Genomic DNA, 24,838 nt, shown 5'->3' with positions numbered 1-24,838 from the left:
CTTCGAAGGGTGAAAGAAGGAACATCCCACAGAGGGCAGAAGAATCGCTTCAAGAGAAACAAAAATCGTATTTTTCCCCCACCAGAAGCAAAAGCAAGACTCACATAAAACGCCTCTTCGAAAATGTCAGATCACTCGGCTTCATGAACGGCTTTTTTCCTTGATATTCTTGACAAAAACGAAGGTTTCGGAAAACGAAGAGAAGGCTCAGAGATAAAAACAAAATGACGAGGCGAAGAACACAACAATGTTTGTTGAATGTCACAACGCAAAACTAGTGTACATCTCAAGGCATCCCCGACACCCCTACAAAGGGGACAAGAAGAAAAAAAAAAAAGCAATAATACATGCAGAAAAGACGGAGATGAAAAGCTGCCGATAATCAAAATACACACTCTTTCAAAGAAAATGGAGGTGCGCCAGACCAGTCAAGCTGCTCTTTGGATTGGGTTTCCCTCGCCCGGGCGTACTTCAGGGCTTCACAACGACGCCTCGCTACGCAAGAGCGATAGGCGCCCTGAATGCATCGTGCGGCGGCGCTTTCGTTCGCGCGTCCCGCAGACACCTTTGTCGCATTTCCATATGTAAGTGGCCTGCCTGATGAAGCGTCGCTCAACAGAAGGTCTTCTCCGATTGAGACAATGTGAAGCGTGCGAGCACGACGCAGGCGGTATGCACGAAATGCACGCTGAATGACCACACAGCTTCGCTCCCACAGCCGTCTACGATACACGTTACGGCCGTAGCATCGCTTCGCATACACTGCCTTCCCGTACTGGAGCCGCACAAGCATTCCGCGAACACATTTTTGTATCAACGTCGCGTAGTAGATTCGCGAATCTCGAAAGTGATGAAGCGTCACTTCGTGGACGAGTCCCCGAAGGTGGTAGCAACGCAAACGGGCGCAGTGGCCGCGGTACGCACGTTGGATTTGAAGGGCCGCACATGCCTGTTTTGTTCGGTCGTAGTCCAGTTCCTTTTGCCGTCCCCACGCTTTGCGGAAGTCATCGAACGCCGCTCTTGCAAACTTCCCTCGTGCCAGACTCTGCACGATGAGGATCTTGTTAACGTACTCTGCGCGCTCGTTTGCCCTCCTCCCGGCTTCTTGACAGGCCAGCCAGCGTCGCACATATTTTTGAAGAACGATTGTTGCCTGTTCTCGAGCTGCAAGTCGCTGACGATCTGCCGCGGCCTGCTCAGCACGCAGAGCCCGCTGACCTACGATGTCGCGGAAGAAGTGTACGATGGTGCGAGCACTTCGCTCGAGGCGCATTTGGCGCAGTCGCTGTTGGGACATCAGTGTTCGCTTCACACACACGAGGTCCTGTGATACCGCGTAGGACTGAAGAGCAGACAAAATGCGTCCCGTTGCTGACCAGTGGTCCTCAAACGCCCGCTCCGTCTTGAGCAACACTCCCAAGCGCTGTCCTAGGAGCTGCACCACTGTGTTGACAGACTCATGCGCATTTTGCTTTACCTTGGGCGCCGCCGATGGGGGTGCGAAAAGCTGCAGCACCTGTTGACGCAACTTGGTGTTGCCCTCCACAATCTCCTTCCGTGTTTGCGCCGCCGCCACACTCTTTGGACCAGGCGGACGCTGCGCCGCCAATTCCGTTAGCAGCGGGGCCAGCGTCGGTCGCGGAGACCAAACAGAACGATGGAGAGTGGAGCGTGGCTGGTTGGCTGCCTCGCGCAAACGAAACGTCCACTGCAGCGGTGTGTTGGTGCAGAGGAGCACCGCAAAAATAGTCTCCCCGTCACTAGCTTCGAAACGCGTGTCCGCAAAAAGGGAAGCCGGCAGTGACTCGTCGGGGGCATCCTCGAGCAGGCAACGCCCGAGAGCTTTGAGAACGCCTTTGAAATTACACACAGAAAGCACGAGCGTTGATAGGCCGTGTTCTGCGAGATAGCGCTGAAGAGGTTCGGGAACCGGTGGAGCCCCAACTGGCGAGAGGTTTTGCCCGGAAAAGGACGTCCGTGAGTTGGACACCTTGCGTGCTGTGCGACGCGCGGCCTCCTGCGCTTTCCTCTGCCGTATTGCCTTCTGAGCTCTGCGGTCCCCGTGAGCTGCTGCGATCTCTTCCTCTGCGGCGAGGCGCATGCGCTCTCGGTGGTGTTCCTCTTCGACGTAGCCCGCGAGCTGCTCACGCGCCCGCTCTATCACAGATTGGTACAGATTTGCATTATGGCCTTCAGAAACGTGCAGGAGGGCCTCTTCGTAGTTTTGCAGAGATTCCTCGCACGCGGAGGCCTCGTTCGCAATTCCCAGTGTGTAATAAGCTAGCGCCTGTAGGAACTCCGTATCGCCGTCTATCTCGCTAACTGCTGTGCTCGTTAAAGGGGTAGTGCTCGTCTTCTCCTGCCCCTTCGCGTTCACACGAACAAGCTCCACCGCTAAGCGACTGGCTGTTTCCGCAGCAGCAAAGTCGCACCGCATCAGAGCTTGCACAGCAGAAGTGATGCACCGCACCGCTTCCCACGACCAGCCAAGGTGAGAAAAGTTTTCCATATGCTCCTCGACCTGGCGACTCGCGTCAAACAGTCTTTCCGCCCTTTTCACTCCCTCAGATTCAGAATTCGCTTCCAGGCATGCCCAGTTATGAAGCGTGACTTGCAATGCGATCAGGAGTCCATCAGGAACCGCCTTGATGGGCATCGTCACCGCGAGTGTTTCCGTGTAGCCCGCTTCGTCTGCTGCAGTGAAAAGGGGTACTCGGACCTGATACGTGTCCTCAAACGCATCCAACACCAGTTGAAAATAGTCTCGCACACGAACGAGACGAAGACCTGCGTCGGCGTCTGGGGTGCTTCGTTGCTCCATAGCAAACTTATTGCAATAGAGAGAAAAGTCGAGCAACCCAAAGGCACGCGCGCGAGGGGACGCAGTTGAGGCCCGCATCCACGCGCCGTACGCTTTCAGCGCAAGCATTGGCTGTTCATATGCTAAAGCAAGTTGATGGGCCCTCTCCAAACTATCAGCAGCGCTGATTACGGCTTCGCTGCCCGTCGCCGTCGTCATACCCTGACGCGCCCCCGAGGCACTCATGTTGTTCAACTGCGAGAACCGCTACTTGTTCTTTTTCCAGTTCTCTGACCAACAGGGTACGTTTCTTACATACACATCGGCGAACACGTTGAAAGACCCGGCCAAAGTGTGGCAACCGAGACGGGAGGAAAAACAGAGAGAGAATTGGAGTCACATACGAAAAGGGAAGACGGCATCAAGAAGAACAGCTTGCACTTTCCCTTCAATGAGGGCGTTGTCAAGATAAACGGCAGTGATGAAGTTAAGCAGTCCTAGTATTGGAATAGAAAACTAAGAATTGAAGAGCAGATCAAGGTCGTTTTCGTTAAGGGGCGTGCAGAACTTAAAATATGTGAAGAACACTCGGAAATAGAACCCAGGTATAAAAATAAAAGCATTTTGAAGCAGTATGACAACCTTGAAAAGGTGCTTCTTTTTTAAGAAGGGAAATGCAGGTACGCGCTTCAAACAATGCGTGCACGCAGCTCGCTCCGCTCCCTATCCGTCCTCAATGGAGTTGTCGCTGTAGATGAGTAGTTTCTTCTTCCGCTCTAGTGGCTTCGCTGCCTTGGCTTCGCTCCCTGCCGACTTCGTTGAGTCCACCACAATTTGCGGTCGGAAGGCAGAATCAGCATCCGTGGCGTCTTCAGTAACCTTTTCCTTGTGTGTCGCCACAGCGCACCACTTCATGAACAGAACAACGTCTGAAAAGTGATCGGTTTGCAGAACCCATGTGTCGTTGAATTCGATGTACTTGTCAAGGTCAGCGGAGGCAGCGATAGGCGTGCGGAAGCACACGATGACCTTCACCGCCTGGCCAAAGAAGAGAATGTCATCCACTTGCAGTGGCCCAAAACGCGCACCAACAACCTGAAAGTAGACCTTACGCGTCCCTAGGCGTGAAATTTCTCGGAGCAACATGCGGGCGGTGTGCCAAGAATCCACCTTGATGAGCACACCTACTTGCACGCATTGCATGACGAACTGCTCATACTCCTTCTGCGATGCCAACGGTTCTGTTCGCTGCATGCCGCTCCACGACGACGTCACCACCAGTTCCGCATTTCGGTCCATGATCCCCTGCGTCAACCGCTTTGTTTTGCCATCGGGAAGCGCAATGGAGGCAGCGGCAGTGCTCACCTGAACGGTAGTGGATTCAGAAATCTTATTCTTTTCCGCCAGATAGGTGCCAATCGAAATATGTTCAGTAGGAGACCTCGAAGGCGCCGACCCTAGCTGTGTTTGATTCTCAGGACTTTTTGCGGTCGGGCCGCACAACAGCTGGCACTCTAAAGAGTCCGTGATTCCCAGCTGTCCGTAATCGCCAAGGTGCGCAAAAGCGACATCCATACCTCTCGGACGCAGGTAGTGCAGCTTCGTCGTGAAAACCTCGACGTACCACTGCAGCATCTGCCTATATGCTTGGACGCGGACGCGCGTCGCAAGGTCGGTCACGGACAGAACATGGATTCCCGCCCCAGGGCAACCGCTTATGCTGTCCTTGTCGACGATGGTGACAGCCATGCCAGGGTAAGCCTTGTGAATGCGATTCCCCCAGTAGTCGACAAGATAATGCACTTGCCCCTCTGCTTGATCAGCAATGAAGTGCATGCCCTCGCTAAGAACGCCCTCACGGACAATTGCGGTGATGACGAGGCAGGTCGAGCTCGTCCGGTTCTGCCGCGTTTTCTGGTTTATCGCATTGTTTGACATAGAGTTGAGACGTACTCGAGGGCTCAGCTTCTCAAACTTGTTCGTGCGGCGCTGCTTCTTTGCGTCGATGGCGCGCTGAACGCGCTGACGGCTGCGATTCAAGCGGAACCCTTCTTCGTCGAAGAGGTGTTTTGACGATTCCAAGACAACAGCCTGCACAGCCGCGTTGCTCTCCTTGTAACTGACAGAGTTGCTGTGGCACATCGGTGGAGCGCCATCTCGGCAAACACGTAGCAGACGCCACAGCAGCGGTATGTGCACCTTCTGCGTCGCAGAAACGCAGACGCCGTAGCACTTGCGGTGCAGATTTACCTGCGGGTGTCGCTTGCTGCCTTGGTAATCAGGATCAACCGTTTTCATTGGCGCAAAAAACTCCGCCTGCGAATGCCGTACACTCAGCGTTGTTTTGTCACATCTACTTGTCTGTGCTGCGCGTATCTCAGCTTCGATTTTATCAACGTCCTTTTCTTTTTCGATTATCTGGACACTAAGGCCGATCATATCCAACTCTGACAATAGGCGTTTCACTGCTTTCTTCGCCGAGAACGCATCGGACAGCAGATCGAGTTTGTTCAGAACCACTATCACAGGCTTGTCAACGTTGAGTGCAACTTTGATTGCCTCGTGCGTTTGACTTTCGATCCCGTCGACTACTGAAATTACAAGGAGAACGAAGTCGGCCACGAGATGAAGGTGGAAACGCGTTTCCACGAAGATGCGATGACCAGGAGAGTCAATGAACGTAAAAAGATCTTGCGCGTTGTTCGGCGACGGCACCGTGAAAGCGCGAATCGACTGCGTGATGTGGTGTGGCTCCTCATCTCTTATATTGGAATCCTGGAGCGAATCGAGCAATGCCGTCTTTCCGTGATTCACGTGCCCCAAAATGGCGAAGATAGGAATCCGGCGACGCAGCAGCGGACTGACGCGTTGAATGTACTTGAGACCAACAGACACGTAGACATCCGGATCAAACCACTGAATCCATTTATGCGGGAGCACTGCCACCTTCTCCTGTCTCCTTGCCTCCTCTTCTTTAAGCTCCTTCACGGCTTCGCCGCGAATCTTAGCAGGAAGTCGAGAAAGCAAAACGTTTGCTCCGAGCTGGTACGGCACAAGACAGGTTACGACACGCGTGTCGGTGAGCTTGTACTTCTCTTTAATAATGTGCTCGACTTCATCTCTTGTCAGTGACGTCAGCGGTGCACAGAGCTCCCGAGCTTGCTTTTGTGCCAGCTCCTTGAAGGCACGTGAGTGCAGCTCTTGCTTCTCTGCCATTATGCTATTGCAGAGTTGCGCCTCTAGTTTTTCACCCTGGCGGTTCACGAAGAGGGCGAATGACTTTGCGTCCATTAGCGATGGTAGTCGGAATAAGGCACCAGCGTGCTTGCTACATCGCAACAGTAGTGACGCCCGAAAACACAGAGCTATGCAGAGTCTCATTGAAGCTTCTGGTGGAAAGAAAGGTAAGAAAGAATCGCTCAGGAGGTAGAAAGAGTGCGGGGAATCGATAAAACGAGGTTTTGAAAAGACGAAGACGTGTTTCGCGACTACAGTGACATAAGCAGGAGAAGAAAAAGAAAAAGGGTATGAGTGTCACTTTCGGCACCTGCCACAAGCTTCATGAGTTTGTAATTGACAGAGCCCTTTTCTCTTTTTAACCTCTGTGCTGTTTGAGAGCAAGCAAGCACGCGCCAAATTGACAAGATTCCTTGCGAAAACTGTCCTTCGTAAAATATCAATATTGTTTCGGTTTCCTAAAACAATAAAAGCTAAAGCTGTGCTAAGATGTTCGAATAAAAACAGTTTTCAAAGTGGCTTACTAAACTACGTTTCACATGCGTAAGTAATCAGCGGGAAACACCTACCGTGAAACTAAACAGGGAAATTGAGGTTAGCCTCAATCTTACGCTTTGAAGAAGTACGCGATGATAAAGAACGGAAACAACACGTATGCGCAGGTATTGAAGATGCCAATATCCACCCAGAGCGTTTGAAGCATCTTGTCACGCGACATCACATAGCTAGGGTGAGTGTAGAACGTCGTTTTCATTTTTCCGCGCACAATCTTGTCGGCAAGAGTAGCGCATGGCTTCTCCGACTGGAGGGAAGCCGCGCGGCGCTGCATCCAGGCAGCGGCGTTCACCGCGCATACACGGCTTGCTTTGGCACCACGAAACATTGGATAAGTCTTTCTTGACGCTAAACTAAATGTGGTCTGAGAAGGAGAGAAATTGATTTTCCCTAATGTTTGTGGGGGGATAAAGAACGAGACACAAGAGATAAACAGAAGGAGGGGTGTAGGGCAGCCAACGTGGGAAGAAAGGCATAGAGAACAAAGCTAATCTGCTCACAGAAAAGAGGAAGCAGTCTTTTGTTCCAACGTTTTCGTGACGTCTTGAAAAAAAAAAGGAAACCCTCAGCACCCTAAGTCAACAGCTTTCGATTTTCATTTTATTTAAATAAATATTCTGCGATAGAACCAAAGGCAGTATGTGTGGTACTCAACGAAAATCAAGAACAAAAAACGTTTCACCCTCTTTCGTGTACGTCCCGCTAATGGTAAGATTGTTTTGACCCACCAACGGATGCGTTGCTCCTTTGATAAGGCCCACCATGTAAAAAAGGACGTCTCTGTGGGTGACCGGGCCGGCGGCTTCCTCAGCATCAGTGTCCTTGGAGCCCCCACCTTCGTCTGACGTGACCAGCGTCTGTACACGATCCATCTCTTTAAGCTTGGGAAAGCCTTGAAGCCATCGGAAGTCTTGATCAGTAAGATGGTACATGCTGTCGATGGCCTTGATCGAGTCGACCTTTTTACCGAATACCACCTGCCACACTGTATATCCGACATACCTGGCGATTTCTGTAGGCGTTCCGTTGAAGAACGGTTCTCTGTATAAAAGGCGCTCTGTGAGACGTAACCCGACAATAATACCTTGGCGTTCCAAAAGTTGGTTCTTCTCGCTCTCTGCCGCTAGTTTCACTTCGGCGTTGTCGGCATCTTTTGTGCTGAATGAGCAAATCTGCAGAATTGCCTCAAGGGTGAGCGCGGACGACGCCGCCTCGCTAACTTGACCTGTTTTGTTTTTGACGTCCATAAGACAAGTTGGAAACGGATCTAATACGGCAAAGTCTACTTGAAACAGAGAAAGGTGAAGTGAAACACACTAACAATAAGGAAAAGGGAAGTGCACAACAGAGAGTTATGGAGAAACACATATTTTTTTCCGGTTGGTTTCTCTGTGAATATCAAGGGAAAAAGTCAGCAACCACACTTCTGGACTATCCTCTTTTGATGACTTGCTTTCAGGCGATGCAATAGCAACGACAAGAGGCGTACTGCAGCAACTAAACAGCCCGAAGTTGCAACGTTTTCTTTTGGTAAAAACACTGTTTTTCTTCTACGCAAAGGTGATAACTGTATAAGGTATAAAACATCGTGATAAAGCAAAAACTACATCGACGCGAAGACAAGCTCCGCCATCACGTAGGGACATTCGGCCCTAACCACGCCCATTTCCCCCACGTACGGTCGCATATCATCATGAAGGCTCGCCAAAACATCAATGCCTTCGATAACACGCCCAAACACAACATGCTTTCGGTTCAGATGATCGAGCTCGGCTGCATCACTAGTCAGACATACAAAAAACTGAGAGCCATCAAACACGTTGGAAGTACGGCACAGTGAGACAGTGCCGAGGCCATGTGGGATCCGTCCAATTTCGCTTTCAAGCTCTGAGACGGGAACACTCTTCGGTGATGGGCTTACCTCGCCTGTTTGAATTCCTTCTTTTGTGAGTCGAATGAAACGCGAGTTTTTGTAGAAGCCTTGCTTTGACTTGTTCTTTTCGCTTGAGATGGAGGAAGGAATGTTTTGTGCAATTAACTCGCATGCCTTGGGAACACGTCCAGTCTCAAGCTGTACCACGAGCATTCCATACACATCAGTTCCATTGTTGATGCGCAGCAGGCAGTTCTGAAAGTTCTCATCGATTGCGTCGGAACTGTGCGACTTGGTTTTTGTAGCTGCTTTTTTACTGGGCATTTCTTGGGAATCGCAACTTTTTGTATGTGTATTGATCTTCCCAATGGCTGTTTGCCAAGTTAGAGGTGCAAAAATGTAGAAGGATGTAAAATAGAAGCGATCAATTTAAAAAAGCGAGGGAGTTACGGTATCAAGAAAGGACTCAGTAGGTGTGGAGGAGAGCATTACCCCAGTTCCGAAAGCACACACGTTTCACATAGCAGTAGCGTCACAAGGGTACTCCTTTTAGTGACGTGGGGAAAAAAATTGCAGGCTTATTCACATTTAAGCAGAGAAAACAGTTACAGTTTATCAGCATTCAGTTTTGTCTTACCGCATTGCGGTCTACATTGTACATCTGAAAACGAGTTCATGGCGCAGAAACAAAAAAAAGGTAACAACATCGATTAGCACGTGAGGGGATCTTCGGCAGGGTGCGCAATTTCGACCTCGCGAACAAGATTTGCTGGTTTGCAGAAATTAGTAATGAACTCATCCAGCGTAAAAAAATTGCCGCTGTGCATGTACGCGATAAGAAGTTCCACTCTCGGGAAAAGCTTAGGGAAGTTGATTTTAGCGTTGTCAGTAAACACGCGTTTCACTCGAGCAACTTGGCTGCTCTCCTGTGCTCCAAGCTCGATCATCGAATTCACGTCGTGGATGACAAGGTCTGCAATATCGTCGATGCTCTTGTCAGAGGAGCCGGGTGCGATAGAGGAGGGAGGAACCTTATCTATTATAGTAGCTCCTGTGCACAGCATGTTTGGAATGTCGTCGTCGAGGTAAAGCAGCTGAACATTTGATGACTCTACAAAAGGCAACGAGCTCAGCTTTTCAGAGTAACGAAACACGTAGTTTTCTGGCCCGTCTACGAGTTGGATAAAATACTCACCATAATCGATGAGCAGTGTCCCAATCTGGCCGGCACTTTCTTCACTGTAGAACGGGTTTGCTGAATCACATTCCTGCTTTGCCTCCCTCACAATTTTTTCCAACACGCCTCCAAAGCCAACACTTTTTTTCTTGCCGCAGAAAAGGACTCTCAAGAGGAACGGGTTCGCTGCGTCGTAGTTCTTTCCCTTGGCTTTCGCCAAAACGACATCCAAGACAGACTGTGGCTCGCTGATCCGCTCCACTGCGCTAATCTGCGCATCGACATTACCCGATGGCATTTGGTAACCGTTGTGAACGTAACTTACACTAACAAGGAAAATGAAGCATTCAGCGAAAGGATCAAGGATAGAAGAGTGAGTTTTAAAGGAATACAGGCAGGAGAAATTTGGAACACGGAGTCATCCTAAACTAAACTTTTATTATTCGCTTCACATCACATTTTGTCGATCGTGCCTTGAAACGCATCCGAAGCATCTCAATCCATAAGTGTTTCTAAACACTCTGAAAAGATAGGTTGTGTCTTTCCTAGCTCATTCCCTTCGGTCACAGTAGAAAGTGGAAGGGAAAACTACGCGTGGCTGCATTCAAGGCATACTGTTTTGTTGTTGTTGTTTGGGATTTGTCTATCCTTCTTCTTCTTTTTTTTTTTTCGCAAGTGTTAACCGATCAGAGTTCTAAGCCACACGGGTGCTTCACCTTAGCTGTCCGGTGCGTAACGCTCCCTTGTCTCAACGCGTGCATTTAGCGCCAGTCGTTTTCTCTGTTTTATCCCTTTCTGGAGCACAACATGAAACCCAAACACTTCTTCACGTAAGAAACAACAGTTGCCCTCAGCAAACACGATCATTCTGTCACTTCGCAGAACACCCCTTTCCAAACACCGGATATTAAGATGGTCCGCTCTTGTTCTCTGGTCTCGCTCGCACCCTCTCTGCCTGGCCCGACCGCACTTCTCCATAATCAGGAAGCGCTCACAACAGACATAACAGCTACTGGTCGACGCCAAGTCTTTTGTTGCGCCTCGAAACTCCACTCTTCACGCTTCACCTCCTCTCCCTTGGTGAAAACAAAAACACATCACAGTTTCGTTTTTTTGAGTATTGGCCAACAGGGCCGCTTTCGTCTTCACCCGTCAAAGGAAGAAGTAAGAGTGACCATTATTCTGCTACACCTCGAACAAAATCTATCACCCATCTTCCCGATTTCAGCGCAGAGGGCACCAGCTGCAGTACAACACCTTCCAGAGCTGAGAGCTGCGAATCCAACACTTCCAGGTACATTTTCGCCCCAAATCTGCATGTCAGTCCTTGTCCTCCCCCTTCCTCCATTAAAACCCACTTTCTGCGGTGAGGGCAAATAACGGATACAAGCTAGACAGGATAACCGAAACGAAGAGGAAAAAGTCTCCTGCCGGGTTTTGACGAGAGCGTCCGGGGGATGGTGAGAGGGCCGAACAAAAAACTGCGACTGTTGAGCAGTCACGAAACACAAGCGAAGAAGAAAGAGGAAAACGTAAAAGCTGAAGCTATTACAAAAAAGAGGAAAGGAGAAAAGCAGAAGGAAAAAGTAGAAGAAACCGTCTGGAAACCAAAATAAAGTCACTTAAAAACGACACCCACGTTGGCCACGAGTTACGCGCGAGCCACCCCGAGAATGTGGCAGAACCGCAGACACATCTGACGCAGTTTGGTGCACGGCATTGCAACAACCAAGAAACACGCCAAGAATATCGACGTCGACAGAATCTCGCAGTCGAACACAGACTACCGGTCTGCAAACGCAATCACGCAAATGAAGGTCAGCAGCAACACAAAGTCAACCGACGCAGTGACTGCATGAGCAATATTGAAGCTTCTGCAAACCGAAAACATCTCCGTGAAGATGATGTTGAAAACGTTCTCTATCAACCGAACTTCACAGAAGCAAACCGCACCGGCAACACGGAGGGAGATAGAGCTTGTCATGGAAGCGCTGAAAGACAGGTCACGCGAACACGCAGCGGTACTCCAGGCGTCGAAAACGGCAGGCCGTTGGGGAGATATTCAAGGATTGACGGCGGAGAATTTCTTGCAGGCGAGCCCGCATCAAACTGTAATACGCTTCACAGCGGGAAAGACACCGTCACGGAACCTTTACAAGGCATACGCCCTAGTTGGGATCGAGGACATCAGCGAGATGAGACGAATCGCTCAAATTGTCAGCAATCGGGAAGCGGACAACCCAGCATCAACGCAGCTCACAACAATGAATGCGCATCAGATCAGCCGCGAGCTGAAACAAGCAAACCCAGCGCTGATAGCGCACTCAATCAAACGAGGCGCGTTGAATTTCCTCACAGCATGTGCCGCGCAGAATCAGCGCAAGCAAAAGTACATTCCGCTGCTAGTAAAGCATGGCGATGGCAAAGCCACAATGCACAACACGATTCGCTACATCACCGACTACGTGCCGTTAGCGAAAGTGATCGGAACCCAAAAGGCAACATGACTCCTATGAGTTATGAAGATGGAGAAGAGTGAGACAACCTTCTCGACATCGCGAAACGCATAGCAGATCCCTTTTGGATGCAGCACCGACAAGCACAAGAAAAGAACCTGTCAACTGATGAAAAAATAGACAGCGGCAACCCCGCACGGCCAGCCAAGGCACAACACCATCAAGACCAGCTTTATCAGCTTGCAGACACATGCTATCATCTCTGCACGGCAATGACGAATAGAAGAAGGTACCGCAGGTCGCGGCGGCTATCTCGGTCGAGGCGCATGGAATCTGAAGAAAACAGCCATCACGGAAGAAGGCTTCCAACATCCGTGGTGCGTCGGAAGTTGCGCCTCTCAACTTTCAGAAAGCTAGGTCACGCATGTGACAGAGATCCCCCAGTGTGTGGACGATCTCCTTCACCTCCTTGGAGCAGACTGCTTTGCACACAGTCTAAGCACACAGTAAACATCAGTTTCTGATGTCAGGAAAAAGAGCAACGGCTATTCGGACGCACAAGGCTACCGCCCAGACGAGCCACTCCTACACGTTGCGATACATCTCGACGCAGTGAACGCCGAGATGGGCAGCGTACACGACCTGAGGGCCAGTTTCTTTCAGGTCGAGCTCCCAGAAAGAGATCAAGAAAGCTCCGTCTTAACAGATCCGAATAGCGGTACACAGCGGTACTTGACGCGGCCTCCGTTGGGAGACTCGGTCCCACCGGAAATCATGCAAATTCTCACGTCCACCGTGGCAGGTCATCCGACGTAGGCGGGCAAAGAGTTCACCGTGAACGACCCAGCCCTGACCTCAATCGACGTTCGGATCGACAACATACGGTACGCAGGCACGCGTCAAGCACTCCAAACGGTGTTCAGGAGGATGTGGACCACCGCGCAAGAGTTCCCACTCTCTCTTCACACCGACGAGAGATACGCAAGAGAAGTCCCCGACTTCATAGGGGGTATATTTCAACCACGCAGTTCACAAAGTGGGAGCGGCAGATCACTCGATCCAGAAGATTGATGGTCCGACGCCAAGCATGACGGGCGGTGACTTGGAGCGACTCTACGCACAACTCCTCCGCAGCTCGTCATTCCTACATATCCGCACCGCAGAGTTCTATTGGGCGTTGAAGCCCATTAGACGAAGGCTGTCTCAGCTCAGCCGGACACCTTTTCCAGTGAAGGAGCCGGCCTGCACACGCCCAACGGCGCATGCACAACTTAAATAGTGGTACGACCTGGCTCAGAAGAACCGCCCACGAGCGATAGCGCCGGCCACGGCAACGAGAATGCCGACAGTGAACCTCTACACCGATACCTCTGGAGCCGGTTGTGGAGCGGTGTTGATGCGGGGCGAGCCCCAAGAAATCATGAACGTTGGAGAAGCATGGTCCGCAGCAGAGCAGCGCTGCATAACCGCGCTGGAGGGGAACACCGTGGTTCTCGCGGTGGATCACTGGCTGCGATGGATTCCCGCAGGGTCGAACCTTCGTATAAAGGTCAACAACACAACGGCCTTAGTCACTATCAAGAATAGAGCCGTATCGACAAAGGCGCTCGATGACACTGCACTTCGCGTAGAAAAGCCCTCGCAATAATTCAGATTTTTCCCCTCAGTAGAATAGGTTCCTTCCAAAGAAAGCTTGGCTGAAGCACCTTCACGCATCCTTTCCGTGAAAAGTGGTCCATAAGTTTATCCTTTTTGTTCTTCTTTTTGGACGAGAAAACAAGTCACGAACGACTCTAAAGGATGCCTACAATACAACCGGCTAAAGAGGCTATTACCTATTATTAATATTTTGCACCTCAGAAAACCCAAAACGGTTCTCTTTTACTGTTTTACTCTCCTCATTCTTTCTTCTCTTCGGTACCAGCTAAATGGGTTCTGAAAAAGGCAGCCGGGGAAGGCTCCCGTAAAAAGCTGGCAGGAGGCTATTTTCTTTTCCTTTCAGTTAACCTGTCTAGCTTGTTTCCGCTGTCTGTCCTCATCGGCTCGAGTCAAAATGAAAAGGAGACCTTCTCTTCGGAAAGCCTTTCCGGAGCACCAGCTCCACATGGGACCCGTGTTGGCGTCGAAATAGGGAGTTTTTCTTGTAACTAATTTACCTTTTTATAATTTTTATTCAAGTATGCTTTTCTTTTCTCACTCCTTTTCTCTGTACCGGCCGGGTGCGAAAATGGAGGGATTCTTCCTTGGATGAAACAGCACTGGTAGCAAATCGTGAAGTTTTTGAGTTTTATTGTTCTTTTTTTCCTTGTTTTTCTTTCTCGGGATTCGAAGTAGTTGCTGTGTGAAGGGACTTTTTGCCGTTTCGAACTGCAGGGGCTCCTGTTGTTTCTCGGAAATGTTTCATGTCTTTGGTGTTGCTCGTTGTTTTTGCTGTTGTTGGGGTCGCGGATCCTTTTGCTTCGGCGGTCGCCTGGTTCCTCGGGGTGAGGGGTAGTGCGGTGATCCCCAGGCGGGGGGCCGCCGCGCGGGTGGGGGGGGGGGGGGGGGGGGGGGGGGGGGCGGAGGGGAAAACCCACCCCGGCAGCGGGGGCGGCGGTGGGCGAAGGGGGCGAGGCGCCGTGGCGTTACGGGGGCCTCGCAGGGGTTTGTCTTTTCCTTAGAGTTTAACGAATGCAGAACAGTATGTGAACAACGTTGGCGGTATTAGCCGGTCAGTATTTCCCACTTTCACGGCGCAGCGTAGGAGGTTTTGCCTAGTCGTGCAGCTGGTGCTGCGACGTGTGCTCGCCAAGGAGGGCCAGCAGGATGGACGGGTCCACGTACCACGGAAGGAAGAGACGACCGCCATCGCGGACGTCGCAGCGGGAGGGCGACACTGTGATGCTCAAGCCGATGTCGTCTGGTGTCACCGTGCCGCCGGTGGCAGACGTGCTGCCGCCCCGCCGCTCCAGCACGCCACGCACCGCTAGAGATTGCACGTACACCTTTGCGAAGGAGAGAAAGTTGGCGAGTGGCAGTGCCGGGTCGCGGCTGACGTAGCCAACGCCGGCCCTCGCAAGGACTTCCTCCGCCTCGCGGTTCAGCGACGACTGCGCAACCACCTCCTCCAACCACTCCTTGAAGTGCACCGGATCGTCCAGCTGCTGCGCCGTGATGACGACGTTGTCGCAGCCGTCGGCGCCGCCGCTCACCCATCCAGCGAGAACGTTGGCGGGCGCGCCCGCAGCCGGTGGGTGGCACTCCGGCGACTCTGGGTCGTACGGGAAGCATTCGTAGAAGACGTTGATGGGGTTCATTGTGGAGGCGTGCTGGGCGATGTACTCGCGATGCGCGTACAGATGCTTCCAAAGCTCGTACTCCCGCTTCGTTTCCATGTTGCGCACACGCGGGAAGCAGTGAATGGGTCCGCGGTAGCGATACGGCGAATCGGCGCTGTCGGCGCCTGCGTCCGCTGCTGTCACGGGGAGCGCGATGTACTCCTCCTTGAGGGTTGCCTCCCGCAGCGGGAGAAGTTCAAAGAGAACACCCTTCGACTCGTTGGTGGCTTGGATCGTCTGCTTCAGGGCGCCCCGTAGACGGAGGAGGAAGGCGCGTAGATCCTTGGTGAGCACCACCGAGACGGAGAAGAAGAGGGTCTCGGCGGTGGAGCACGTCGGGTGACGGCCAACCGAAAACTTGGGGAAGTCATTCATCTTCTTTCCTCCTCGCTGGTCCTGTTGCTGTTGCTTCTCTTTCTCATCTCCCGCTACGGTCGCCGCCTCCGCGAGCTCAGCTGCGTCCTGCACCAGCTCTTCCGTCTCCTCCGACCTCCACGTGAGAATGGTGCTGCCGCGCATGGTCGGGCGGGCCAGCGCGGCAAGTCGGCGACACTGGGCCACCAACTCCGGCAGCTCCAGCAGCGCCGCCGCGGCGTCGTCTTGCTGGCTGGACCGCGTGTCGGGTGTGTCGTGCAGGCGGAGCGCCGCTATTACATCTTCGGTGACCGTGGCATCGAGGTCGGGGTCGAAGTGGTAGCACAGATCCGTGGCAATTCTCTGCAGCGTACGAAGTACCATCTCCGTTGCCGCGCGTGTCTCCGCCAGGTGCGGCATCACCGACAGGTGCGAGCTGGACTGGGTGGGCGCCTCTTCCTCCTGCAGACCGAGCAGCCCGGAAAGGAGGCGGTTGACATCCACGATGGCGAGCTCAACTTTGAGCCGCTCAAAGCTGGCCGCCTCCCACTTCCCAAGCTTCGCCGTGATGTCGACGATGCTGTCGGCAGGGTACACGACACACTTCAACTCGCTGGTGACTCGGATGTCGGACGGCTGCGACACGCCGCACGTGCTGCTGCTGTTAGGACTACTTTTGTCAAGTCTCCCGCTCGTCTGCGAGCCATCGTCTCGTGCCGAATTCTCAACGGAGCCTTCCGGCAGGTCAAAGATAAGGGCCCCCATGAGCACGAGCGGCTTCATCGCCATGTCCTCGATGCGCTGCCGCTTGAGCGGTCGCGCGCCGGTCCCGATGCCTTGGACCACCGCGGTCGACTTGTTGTTCACGTACCTGCGGCGGTTCTTCACAACACGACGGACCAAGATCGGCAAATTCTGGGCAAACCGCATGACACACGCAGACATGGACTCGACGTAGCGCGTGTGGAAGAAGGCGACGGCCTCGAAGAGGGCGGCAGAGTGGCTGCCGCACAACACCGCTGGCAGATCAGCGCAGAAGGTGTACACCCGCCGCATCGCCACGGCCTCGCGCTGGCAGACAGATGAGACGTCTTCCAAAGTGGGTGTGTCGAAGGCGCCTCCTGCCGCGTCATGCGTCGCGTCGAGGGAAGGATGAGGAGAAGCGCGTGTGGCGGTGCCGGCTGGTGAGGCTGAGGCGGCGGTGGCGCTCAGCTGCTGGTGAGAGCGGTAGGCCCACATTGCCTGCCGCAGCGACTCGAGCGCGGCTTGCGGGTCGTATAGGTCGTCGTCGGACAGACCCCCTCGGCCGTCTGTGTTTCTTTGCCCACGGGACGCGCCGCCGCCGCCTCGCTGCAGCTCCAACGTCTTCAGCGCAATGCGAAACGCATCGGACAGGTTGCGGAAGTTGTCGTTCGCATTCGGGTCGTTTGGGTGTAGGTCGGGGTGGCACTGCAGTGTTTGCTGGATGTAGGCCTTCTTAATGGAGGCGGGGGTGAGATCTGCCGCGGGAGAGAGGGAAAGAACACGCAGTGCCTGCCGTGGTGTCAGGACAAGCCACGCCTTATTGGCGCGAAACATCGATTTTAAATGAGGCGAACAATCGAGACGACACAAGCGCTGTAAATTAATATTATGGTGGTCGTCGGCACTGACTTCAATCGTGTGTGTTAAGAGGCAGTCAACGGCACAAACAACGCTGGATGATACCGTCCGGCAGCAACAACAGAAGACAAAAAGGACGCACCACAGTTATCACGTGCGATTCAAAATTGCTGAAAAATAGAAACAAGGCAGAGAAGAGGAAGAACAACGACAGAGAGGTGAAGGAGAGACACCTTTGAAGAGTGCGGAGGCGGCGGGGGGGGGGGGGGGGCCAAGAAGAAAAAGATGGAAGAAGCCACGAGCCATCACAGGGAGCGGTGCAGCCGGCAGTATTGTCTTCGTCGCTATTCTGTTTGACTCGTGCGCAGTTCCCGACGGTGCAACGTAGCTCACTGAGAAGAAACGTTAAAGACAACATACCATAAGGTCCTTTTTGTGCTGCTTGGATTCTTGACCTCGTTCGATAAAAACCACCACAATCAACAACGAACACACACACACACACACGCGGCACCACAGCAACGCTGCGTGAGGCGCAGAGGACACGAGAGAAAAACTAATAAAAAGGAATACGTCTGCGCAGATACGAAGTGACCTTTCTTTTCTGTTTAGTTTTCAACGTCACTTACACCTTCGTCCTCGTCTTCTCTCGCTCCTTCCTCATTAGACCTAGAAGGTGAGTGATTGCGCCGAAGGGACGAAGACGGTGATCGCCGTCGCGACCCCTGCACCTTGTCATCGTCTTTACCCACTGGCGAAGCCGTCGCGCCGAAGAACAGCCTGCTGGAGGTGAAGGCGTTTTCCAGCCCTGTGTACTCCTTCAAGTTCGTCTGCAAGGTGGACGAGGTCAGGTGCAAGTTGTCAAAGTCGGTCGAGCCGCTCGCCGAGGCGGAGCACAGGGTCGTGTGCACCGACTCCAGCGTTTGCCGAAGCTGCGTCTTTTTGCTGTCAAACCAGTGCAGGGCATCAAACTCCTCGTAGACGCCAAAGAGGACCAGCAGAAAGGTCGTGCCCACCGCGAAGCCATCGTCGGAGAACACGCCTCCGTCCTTGTGGTTCTTCAGCAGCTTTTCCTTTTCCCGGATGGCGTAGGCCACGTACAGGTTTGCCAGCGCGGGGACGAGGAGGTACAGGAGGTGGAGGTGCGCGTAGCGCTCCGGCGACGAGCGGCGCAGTCGCCGTCCAATCGCGTCGAGCAGCAGCGGGAAGTACTCGGAGCCGTCCGAGAGCTGCTGGAGCATGCTGTGGGTGATGTCGTCCAAATTGTCCACCGCGGCGGCGGTGCTGCGACGCAAAAACTGCTGCGCTGTTTCTTTCCGTCCGTCCCCCACATCTGAGCCGTCCTCCGCCTCGTCCTCCTCGTCGCCGCCGCCTTCTTCGTCTTGTGACGGTGGTGGCCGCGTGAGAGGTGCGACGTAGTCACCGAGGCGAACCGCAGCCGAGGCGCAACCGGCAACATCTCCCCCTCCACCTCCTGCAGCAGCACCGGCGGCGGTCTCTGGCACGGGCAGCGGCACAAAACGCGCTCCCTCCGCCACCGCCCTCAACCCACCGCTCCGCATCATTCGCATGAAGCCGAGGGCGTTGCCCATTTCGCTAATCAACTGCCGCGCCTTCTCCAGAAAAGAGCTACCGTCCGCCGCCAACCCAAGGCGGTCCATCTCTCGAATAAACTGATCCGCCTGCTCTGTCGGGTACTTGATGAGTTGATGATCCTTCTTCCGCTGCCGAACCATGCGTGCGTCTTTCAGCAGGTGCGAGCGGACGTAGTCGTCCTGCAGAAAGCGAGACAAGACGGCCATCTTCTTCAACAGGCACTTGTAGACGTAGTTCACCGCGGTGTTCATGACACCTGTGCCGTGCGTGCGAATGGAGTTGGCGATGTGGCGTGTGTTGAGGGTGTGCAGATGCTTCGATGCGGTCAGCGAGGGCCGCTGCAAGAACACCTGCTCATTCAAGTTGTAGGTGTAGTAGGCGATGAACTGGTGGATGTTTTCCGTGATCACCAGCACATCCAGCCCTTGGTCTAATATGCAGCCCGGCAGGTGCCCATCCGCGATGTGCAAGTGGTAGGAGCGGCGAGCCAGGTTGCGCATCTCCTCGTACGTCCGCCAGTCATTCGGTGTCAGCGCGTTGAGGTTATAGAACTGCGCACTCAGGTAGTGCTCGACCTGCGTGGCGAGGTGCAGCCACGTGTGAAAGAGGCGAAAAGGCGGCAGCAGCGTGAAGCGCGTCAGGTCACGGCCAGGCGGACCGACGGAGGGGCGCAGCACGCGATAGGGTTGGCCGAGCACCACGTTGTGCGTGCGCAGCCGAAGCTGGTTCTCAATTTCATCGCAGAGGGGCCGCACTATTTCGTGGTCGAGGCAGTCGCCGATAAAGTTCGCGTAGTCAACGAGGAGCGTCTCGGCGGGCTTGGCGACGTGTCGGGCAGACAGGACGAGGGTGCGGCTGTCCGTCAAGGCGGCGACAACGAAGGGCAGCGAGGGCGCCGAGAGGGTGTGCTCGTAGCAGTACCTGAAGAACAGCGGGTACAGGGTCTCGCGAAAGAAGTACAGGAAGGAAGTCTGCGCGATGGTCGGCAACGTCTGCTGATAACCCACAATGTTTCGCAGCTGCACCATTGCGATGAAGACCTCGTCTCTCTCTTGCTCGGTGGCGGTGGTGGGCACCGTGTTCGCGTTCAGCTGTTCGCGATTGAGGGCCACGTCCAGCATCAGCGCAAGACAGGCGAGGGTGTCGGAGGTGAGGGGCTTGCGTAGAAGGTGCAGCGCGGCCTGAAGGGCGATGGGCTGATCGGGCGGGGCCACCGCACCATCCTTACTGGACTCCTCGCCGCACGCCCGGGTGAAGATGTTGTGCACGTGCTTCTCCAACGCGTAGGCGATGGACTGCGCGAGAGCTTCGTGCGAGGTGGCGAGAATCCCCATTTTGCTGTGGTAGGCCTCCGCGATGCGCTGGAGGAGCAACACCCCTTTCAACACCCCCCACACCATCGACGTCGCGAGCGGCCGCTCTGCGTGGTGGTGCAAGAAGAGCAGCTCCATCACACCGCCTTGAATCGTTCTGGCCAGCATCGTGCCTTGCTGGATGAGCAGCACGAGACGCTGGACAAACTGGCGGCACAGCGGAGGGTCGAGGGGGAGGGCGGTCTGCATCTCCACCGCAGCCCAGCGATCCACCTGCGCCGACCACTGCGAAATGCGGGCGGAGAAGTGCGTCCCTGCACCTTGACAGGCCGTCACGACGCTCTCTTGAATGCGGGCGCCGACGCTTGTCTTGCCCACGACGGCGGCCACCTCGGCAGGGAAGCGGCGCTGCCACCAGAGGAGGGGACACAACGCGTACAGGCCCTGTAGTGGAATGAGAGGGAGGGTGGACTGCCAGGACACGACCTGCTTGCAAAGGATCTGCAGCTTTGTCAGGGCCATCTTGGTCACCGCCGTGACCGCAACCGGAGTCGGGCCACCGCTTCCGCCGCCGCTGCTGCTGCTGCTTGGGGAGGGCGACAGGAACAACGAGCGAAAGAACAGCGAGAGCCCGCAGATGGAAGCGAACGCTGACTTCTCCACGGTGCCTCTCGGCGACGTTAGGGCGGCTTCGAAGTCGTTGCAGTGACTTGTCAAGACAGCAGCCCACTCCGCACACAACCCTTTGTTTTCACGAAAGGGCGGCGGCAGCATGGCTGGCAGAGAGGAGGAGGAAGAGGAGACGCCGCGTGACGTCACCGCATTTCTGCCTGCCGCTGCTGCTGTGGACCCTTTCCTTTCGCCTTGAGAGGCCGCCGCCCGCAAAAGGCGATCAAACGACTGCCCCACCACCGCAGCTATAATCGGACGACTCAGCAAGTCCTCTTGAAGACGGTGCAGCAGCAGGCCAAGGAGTTCGTCGCCGTCACCGCCGACCGTGCCGTCCTGCTCAGCGTCCATCGCCTGCTGCGCGAGAACGCGCTGCATCACCTCCACCCCATCGTGCAGACTGCTGTTCTGTTGGAGGAGTTCGTCCACCAGCACCACCACACCCAGAAGCTCACCGAGGCTGTCCCAGCACGAGGTCAGCCGCACCGCGTGAAGAGGCAGAGCGTCACGGTTTTTAATGCTCGACTGGTCATTGTAGATGCACGCAAATTGGCACGCGACCGTCGCGCACACCTCCTGCACCCGCTGCCGCCACAACCACATGTCCTGAAAGAGCGACAAAAGACTGCCGGTCTGACGGAGGAGCTGCTCTTCCCTCAGGGCCTCTTCCTCCTCCGGCGAGGTGACGTCCGCATTCGCACCTGCACCACTCATAGTGTCGTGGGTACCGCTCTGACCACCTCGTGCCCCTCCTGCTCCTGCCCCCGCCGCAGCCCCAGCGCCTTTTGCGGTCTGTCGGCTCCCGAGTGGGGATGCGGGGGAGGAGGATGAGGTGGTGCCCCGATCCCCCTCGCGCCGTCGTGCCGTCTCCGCTGCGGCACGTTGCGAATAGAAGTTCTCGGCCTCATCGCCCACCAGCGCGAGGGCGGGCGCAAAGCAGCGGCGGCCTTCGTCTGCCAGTGACTGCATCTCCGCGTTCAGCGCCGCGAGGGCGACACACACGCGAAAGAGTAGCGGGTCCGCCGCCATCATGGGAGCCCCGATGAGGTCTGCCATGGAAGTTTGCTGCAGCTGGCGCCGTTGACGTGGTTGGTGAGCATGGGCACCGATGGAGCGATGCGCTGCCGTGTCCCCCAGCTGCACCGTCACGACATCGTGCTGTCGGTCCCAGTGCGTCGCATCCGTCGGGTGACAGAAATGGTGCTGCGTCTCGAAGAGCTGCTGTTCGTGTTGCTCAACGAAGGAGGCGAGGCGAGCGCGGAGGGCGCTGGCTTCCTCCCTGCGAACCTGCGAGCTGTAGTAATCCATCCTACGAGAAGAGTCGTAGTGCAGTCCCGCACAGCAATGGCCTGCTTCGCGCCTCTCTTGTTGTGTCTGCGCCACGGAGTCAAACACACTCTTTTCTTTTTGTTGTGATTTTAGGAAAACACGAGAGGTGGGAGAGAGCGGCAGGCAACTCAAGCTTTCCTTCTTTGAACCGCAGAAGACTCAGAGAGAGAGAGAGAGAGCCGAAGAAGTACACGCGAAGAGAAAGCCGAAGCTTCATTCACACACACACACACAGGTCAAGAAAGCCCGGAGCAATTCGAAACTGCGAAGTAGAGGAAATATACGAGGCAAAACACCGTACTATACATATAATGATGATAATAATAATATGAAAGTGCCCCCAAACGTCTCTTCTCCTTTTTATTCAAGAAAACAATAAAAAAAATCCTTCTTTTTCCTTCTACTACTGAACTCGATTCTTTAGTATTATTATTGCTTCTTGCCTGCTGAAGGCACGACGAACCAGCTGCAAATCACGCCGAAAAACAACCCTCCACCACAACTACAAAAAGGCTTCACCGAACCTTTCCTTTTCACTGCGTCACACGAGTTAAACTGGGTGCTGCGTGGCTGCCCTCGCGAAGGAGGAGCGCAGCGAGAATCGTGTATGTATGTGCTTCCGTGTGCGAAGCATCTCCACAGTTTCACGGGCGGCAGCGTTCTTGGCCTCACAACACGCCGCCCTCAGACACAAACAACAACACCAACAACAGAAGAAGAGGCTTATTAGGCCTGGAATGCTGTGCGAATGGCCTAATCCTTCTTTTGGTCGCTCTTGTGATGATTGAGTATCTGGTAGTCCCGCAGCCGCATGTTCGTCTTGCTGCAGAAACAGTGGACGATGTCCAAGCCCTCCATCACGAAGCGCCACCCGACCAGCTGCGGCGACTCATTCACAAAAGACGTAGGCGTGTTGTCATTCAAGTCTTCCCGTGTGATGGACTGCGCCGCGTGCGCCGCCCCGTCACGCACTACACGCTCTCGCTGCTCTGCGCTCATCACACTGCGCCAACACACACACGCCGGCACGAACCGCACTTCTTCGTTCTTCTGTACGCGATCGGCGTGTTGAAAGAGCTTCTTCGGGAGACTGCCGATCTGCTCCGGGGTGGCGACGTACAGCAGGCGCTTCTCTGCCGAGTCCAGCAGATGAATGCCGGAGTTCATGAAGCCGCGGATGCGCTGCCGCTGCACACGATGACCGCGGGTCTGCGAGAGGTGATACCATATCCCTCGCGGCTTCGCTGAGAAGTAAACGCGACAGTAATGGCAGTAGAGGAGGATGTTCGGCGTGTGCTGCCAGTGGGAGGAGAGTTGCAAGGCGTGGTAGAGGTCCTGCAGCCAGCGCGGGCGAGGCGGAATGAGGCAGAACTGCGGACGGTTACTGATGCCGGAGCTCTTGGGCGACCGTTGCACCGCGGAGGAGAGGGAGGTGTCGTCGTCGTCTTGCCGCGCTGTCGGGTCCATCGACGAGTCGGGGCTGCCACCACGGCGATCCCAGCCACGGTGCAGCGAAGAAGAGGTGTGCGATACCGGGGAACTCTCACGGCTGCGCTTGTGCCCCGACACCGGCACGGCAGACGCCACCTCGCCCTCCAACGACGCCTGCGGCGTGGGCTCCGGCGTTGCCGCTTGTGTCAGCTGCAGCGGGTAACCAATGCGGCGTACGTGGTCGAGGACATAAATGGAGCCCTGCGTGGTGGCATGCAGGGTGCAGCCAGGAGGGCAGTACGCTTCGGGCACCTCCCCTATCAAGGAGAGGTACAATGCGTTGCAGGCCACATCAACGCCGGGGATAGACGGAGCATCCAACGCAGACGCCAACATTTTTTATGTCAAGAGGGAAGCGAGGCTGAATGCAATCAGTTTGAATCGAAGTAGAGCACTTAAAATGCAAGGCGGTCAAATGCGATAATGAAGCGAAGAAAAACACACACTGCCAAGAAGGTTTCTGAGGTAAGCAAGAGAGAGAGAGAAAGAATGGGAGGGGGATTGGTGAACGAAGGTGGGAAATGGCGCGGGACTAGGAGCAGTGTCTGCAGCGCAGAAAGGTCGACGTACACGTCTCAACCCTGCTCGCTAATGCAGCGAGCCCGATGAATCGAAGAGAGTAGGAGAAGTTTCATTCTGTGCTATGAGAAGCACTCGGGGGGAAGCAAACAACAAAAAAGAAGAGGAGTGTTTCACTCAGCCAATTGAAGAGCGCCGCACGACAGAAGAACACGGCCAGCTACCGAAATCGCTCCGGTCCTAGCAGCATAGGTGGCGTGTTCTTCATTATTGTTTCTTCTTGCCCACTTGAGAAGGGCTCGTGAGAACTTTTTCATTGAAGCGTAACACTCTTGAAGACGTAGAACAAAGCGGCTCAGCACAAATCAGAAAAGAGAATTAAACACCTCCCGACGCATCACTTCGGGTTTACGAGTACGAACCAGATTTGCCTGTGTATGCCGCGGCTTCACTCGCTATCAGGCCAAGAACAGAGGAGATGCACGGTCTTCGAGAGAGAAGAGCCATTGTTCTTGAAAGGAAGAAAAAGAAGGAACAAAAAGACCAGTAA

At 54.4% G+C, this 24,838-nt stretch overlaps 10 protein-coding genes across 14 annotated transcripts; 1 reads left to right on the top strand and 9 right to left on the bottom strand.

The window, feature by feature from the left end:
• Positions 1–382: 382 nt before the first annotated feature.
• Positions 383–3,112, bottom strand: ABB37_05692 (hypothetical protein; the record flags this gene model as incomplete). The annotated part of the gene is made up of 1 exon (XM_015803817.1): positions 383–3,112. The coding sequence occupies exon 1, from the start codon at positions 2,927–2,929 to the stop codon at positions 383–385; it is 2,547 nt and encodes an 848-aa protein (XP_015657642.1). The 5' UTR covers positions 2,930–3,112.
• Positions 3,113–3,523: 411 nt separating this feature from the next.
• On the bottom strand, positions 3,524–6,016 carry ABB37_05691 (putative Translation initiation factor IF-2; the record flags this gene model as incomplete). Its single annotated transcript, XM_015803816.1, has 1 exon — positions 3,524–6,016. The coding sequence occupies one exon, from the start codon at positions 6,014–6,016 to the stop codon at positions 3,524–3,526; it is 2,493 nt and encodes an 830-aa protein (XP_015657641.1).
• A 628-nt stretch (positions 6,017–6,644) lies between these two features.
• Positions 6,645–6,984, bottom strand: ABB37_05690 (putative mitochondrial hypothetical protein; the record flags this gene model as incomplete). 2 transcript variants are annotated; one of them, XM_015803814.1, is made up of 1 exon in its annotated part: positions 6,645–6,984. In XM_015803814.1, the coding sequence occupies exon 1, from the start codon at positions 6,918–6,920 to the stop codon at positions 6,645–6,647; it is 276 nt and encodes a 91-aa protein (XP_015657639.1). In that variant the 5' UTR covers positions 6,921–6,984. The 2 variants fall into 2 exon arrangements, with proteins under 2 accessions (XP_015657639.1, XP_015657640.1); XM_015803815.1 differs by having other exon boundaries at positions 6,645–6,958.
• Positions 6,985–7,242: 258 nt separating this feature from the next.
• On the bottom strand, positions 7,243–7,910 carry ABB37_05689 (hypothetical protein; the record flags this gene model as incomplete). Its single annotated transcript, XM_015803813.1, has 1 exon — positions 7,243–7,910. The coding sequence occupies exon 1, from the start codon at positions 7,837–7,839 to the stop codon at positions 7,243–7,245; it is 597 nt and encodes a 198-aa protein (XP_015657638.1). The 5' UTR covers positions 7,840–7,910.
• Positions 7,911–8,195: 285 nt separating this feature from the next.
• On the bottom strand, positions 8,196–8,838 carry ABB37_05688 (cyclophilin 8 putative (CYP8); the record flags this gene model as incomplete). The annotated part of the gene is made up of 1 exon (XM_015803812.1): positions 8,196–8,838. Exon 1 carries the CDS (start codon positions 8,787–8,789, stop codon positions 8,196–8,198), a length of 594 nt encoding a protein of 197 aa, XP_015657637.1. The 5' UTR covers positions 8,790–8,838.
• Positions 8,839–9,175: 337 nt separating this feature from the next.
• Positions 9,176–9,970, bottom strand: ABB37_05687 (hypothetical protein; the record flags this gene model as incomplete). Of its 2 annotated transcripts, none has more annotated exons than XM_015803810.1 (1): positions 9,176–9,970. In XM_015803810.1, exon 1 carries the CDS (start codon positions 9,938–9,940, stop codon positions 9,176–9,178), a length of 765 nt encoding a protein of 254 aa, XP_015657635.1. In that variant the 5' UTR covers positions 9,941–9,970. The 2 variants fall into 2 exon arrangements, with proteins under 2 accessions (XP_015657635.1, XP_015657636.1); XM_015803811.1 differs by having other exon boundaries at positions 9,176–9,964.
• Positions 9,971–11,543: 1,573 nt separating this feature from the next.
• ABB37_05686 (hypothetical protein) lies at positions 11,544–12,149 on the top strand (the record flags this gene model as incomplete). The annotated part of the gene is made up of 1 exon (XM_015803809.1): positions 11,544–12,149. One exon carries the CDS (start codon positions 11,544–11,546, stop codon positions 12,147–12,149), a length of 606 nt encoding a protein of 201 aa, XP_015657634.1.
• A 2,702-nt stretch (positions 12,150–14,851) lies between these two features.
• Positions 14,852–17,543, bottom strand: ABB37_05685 (putative mitochondrial DNAJ-domain protein; the record flags this gene model as incomplete). 3 transcript variants are annotated; one of them, XM_015803806.1, is made up of 1 exon in its annotated part: positions 14,852–17,543. In XM_015803806.1, the coding sequence occupies exon 1, from the start codon at positions 17,345–17,347 to the stop codon at positions 14,852–14,854; it is 2,496 nt and encodes an 831-aa protein (XP_015657631.1). In that variant the 5' UTR covers positions 17,348–17,543. The 3 variants fall into 3 exon arrangements, with proteins under 3 accessions (XP_015657631.1, XP_015657632.1, XP_015657633.1); XM_015803807.1 differs by having other exon boundaries at positions 14,852–17,467; XM_015803808.1 differs by having other exon boundaries at positions 14,852–17,423.
• A 436-nt stretch (positions 17,544–17,979) lies between these two features.
• On the bottom strand, positions 17,980–22,257 carry ABB37_05684 (hypothetical protein; the record flags this gene model as incomplete). Its single annotated transcript, XM_015803805.1, has 1 exon — positions 17,980–22,257. One exon carries the CDS (start codon positions 22,255–22,257, stop codon positions 17,980–17,982), a length of 4,278 nt encoding a protein of 1,425 aa, XP_015657630.1.
• A 774-nt stretch (positions 22,258–23,031) lies between these two features.
• Positions 23,032–24,231, bottom strand: ABB37_05683 (hypothetical protein; the record flags this gene model as incomplete). The annotated part of the gene is made up of 1 exon (XM_015803804.1): positions 23,032–24,231. The coding sequence occupies exon 1, from the start codon at positions 24,103–24,105 to the stop codon at positions 23,032–23,034; it is 1,074 nt and encodes a 357-aa protein (XP_015657629.1). The 5' UTR covers positions 24,106–24,231.
• Positions 24,232–24,838: the final 607 nt, after the last annotated feature.

Source organism: Leptomonas pyrrhocoris, assembly GCF_001293395.1.
Source record: "Leptomonas pyrrhocoris isolate H10 chromosome Unknown, whole genome shotgun sequence".
NCBI lineage: Eukaryota > Euglenozoa > Kinetoplastea > Trypanosomatida > Trypanosomatidae > Leptomonas > Leptomonas pyrrhocoris.
The sequence above is the reverse complement of the archived record's forward strand: the minus strand, read 5'-3'. Positions and strand labels throughout refer to the sequence as shown.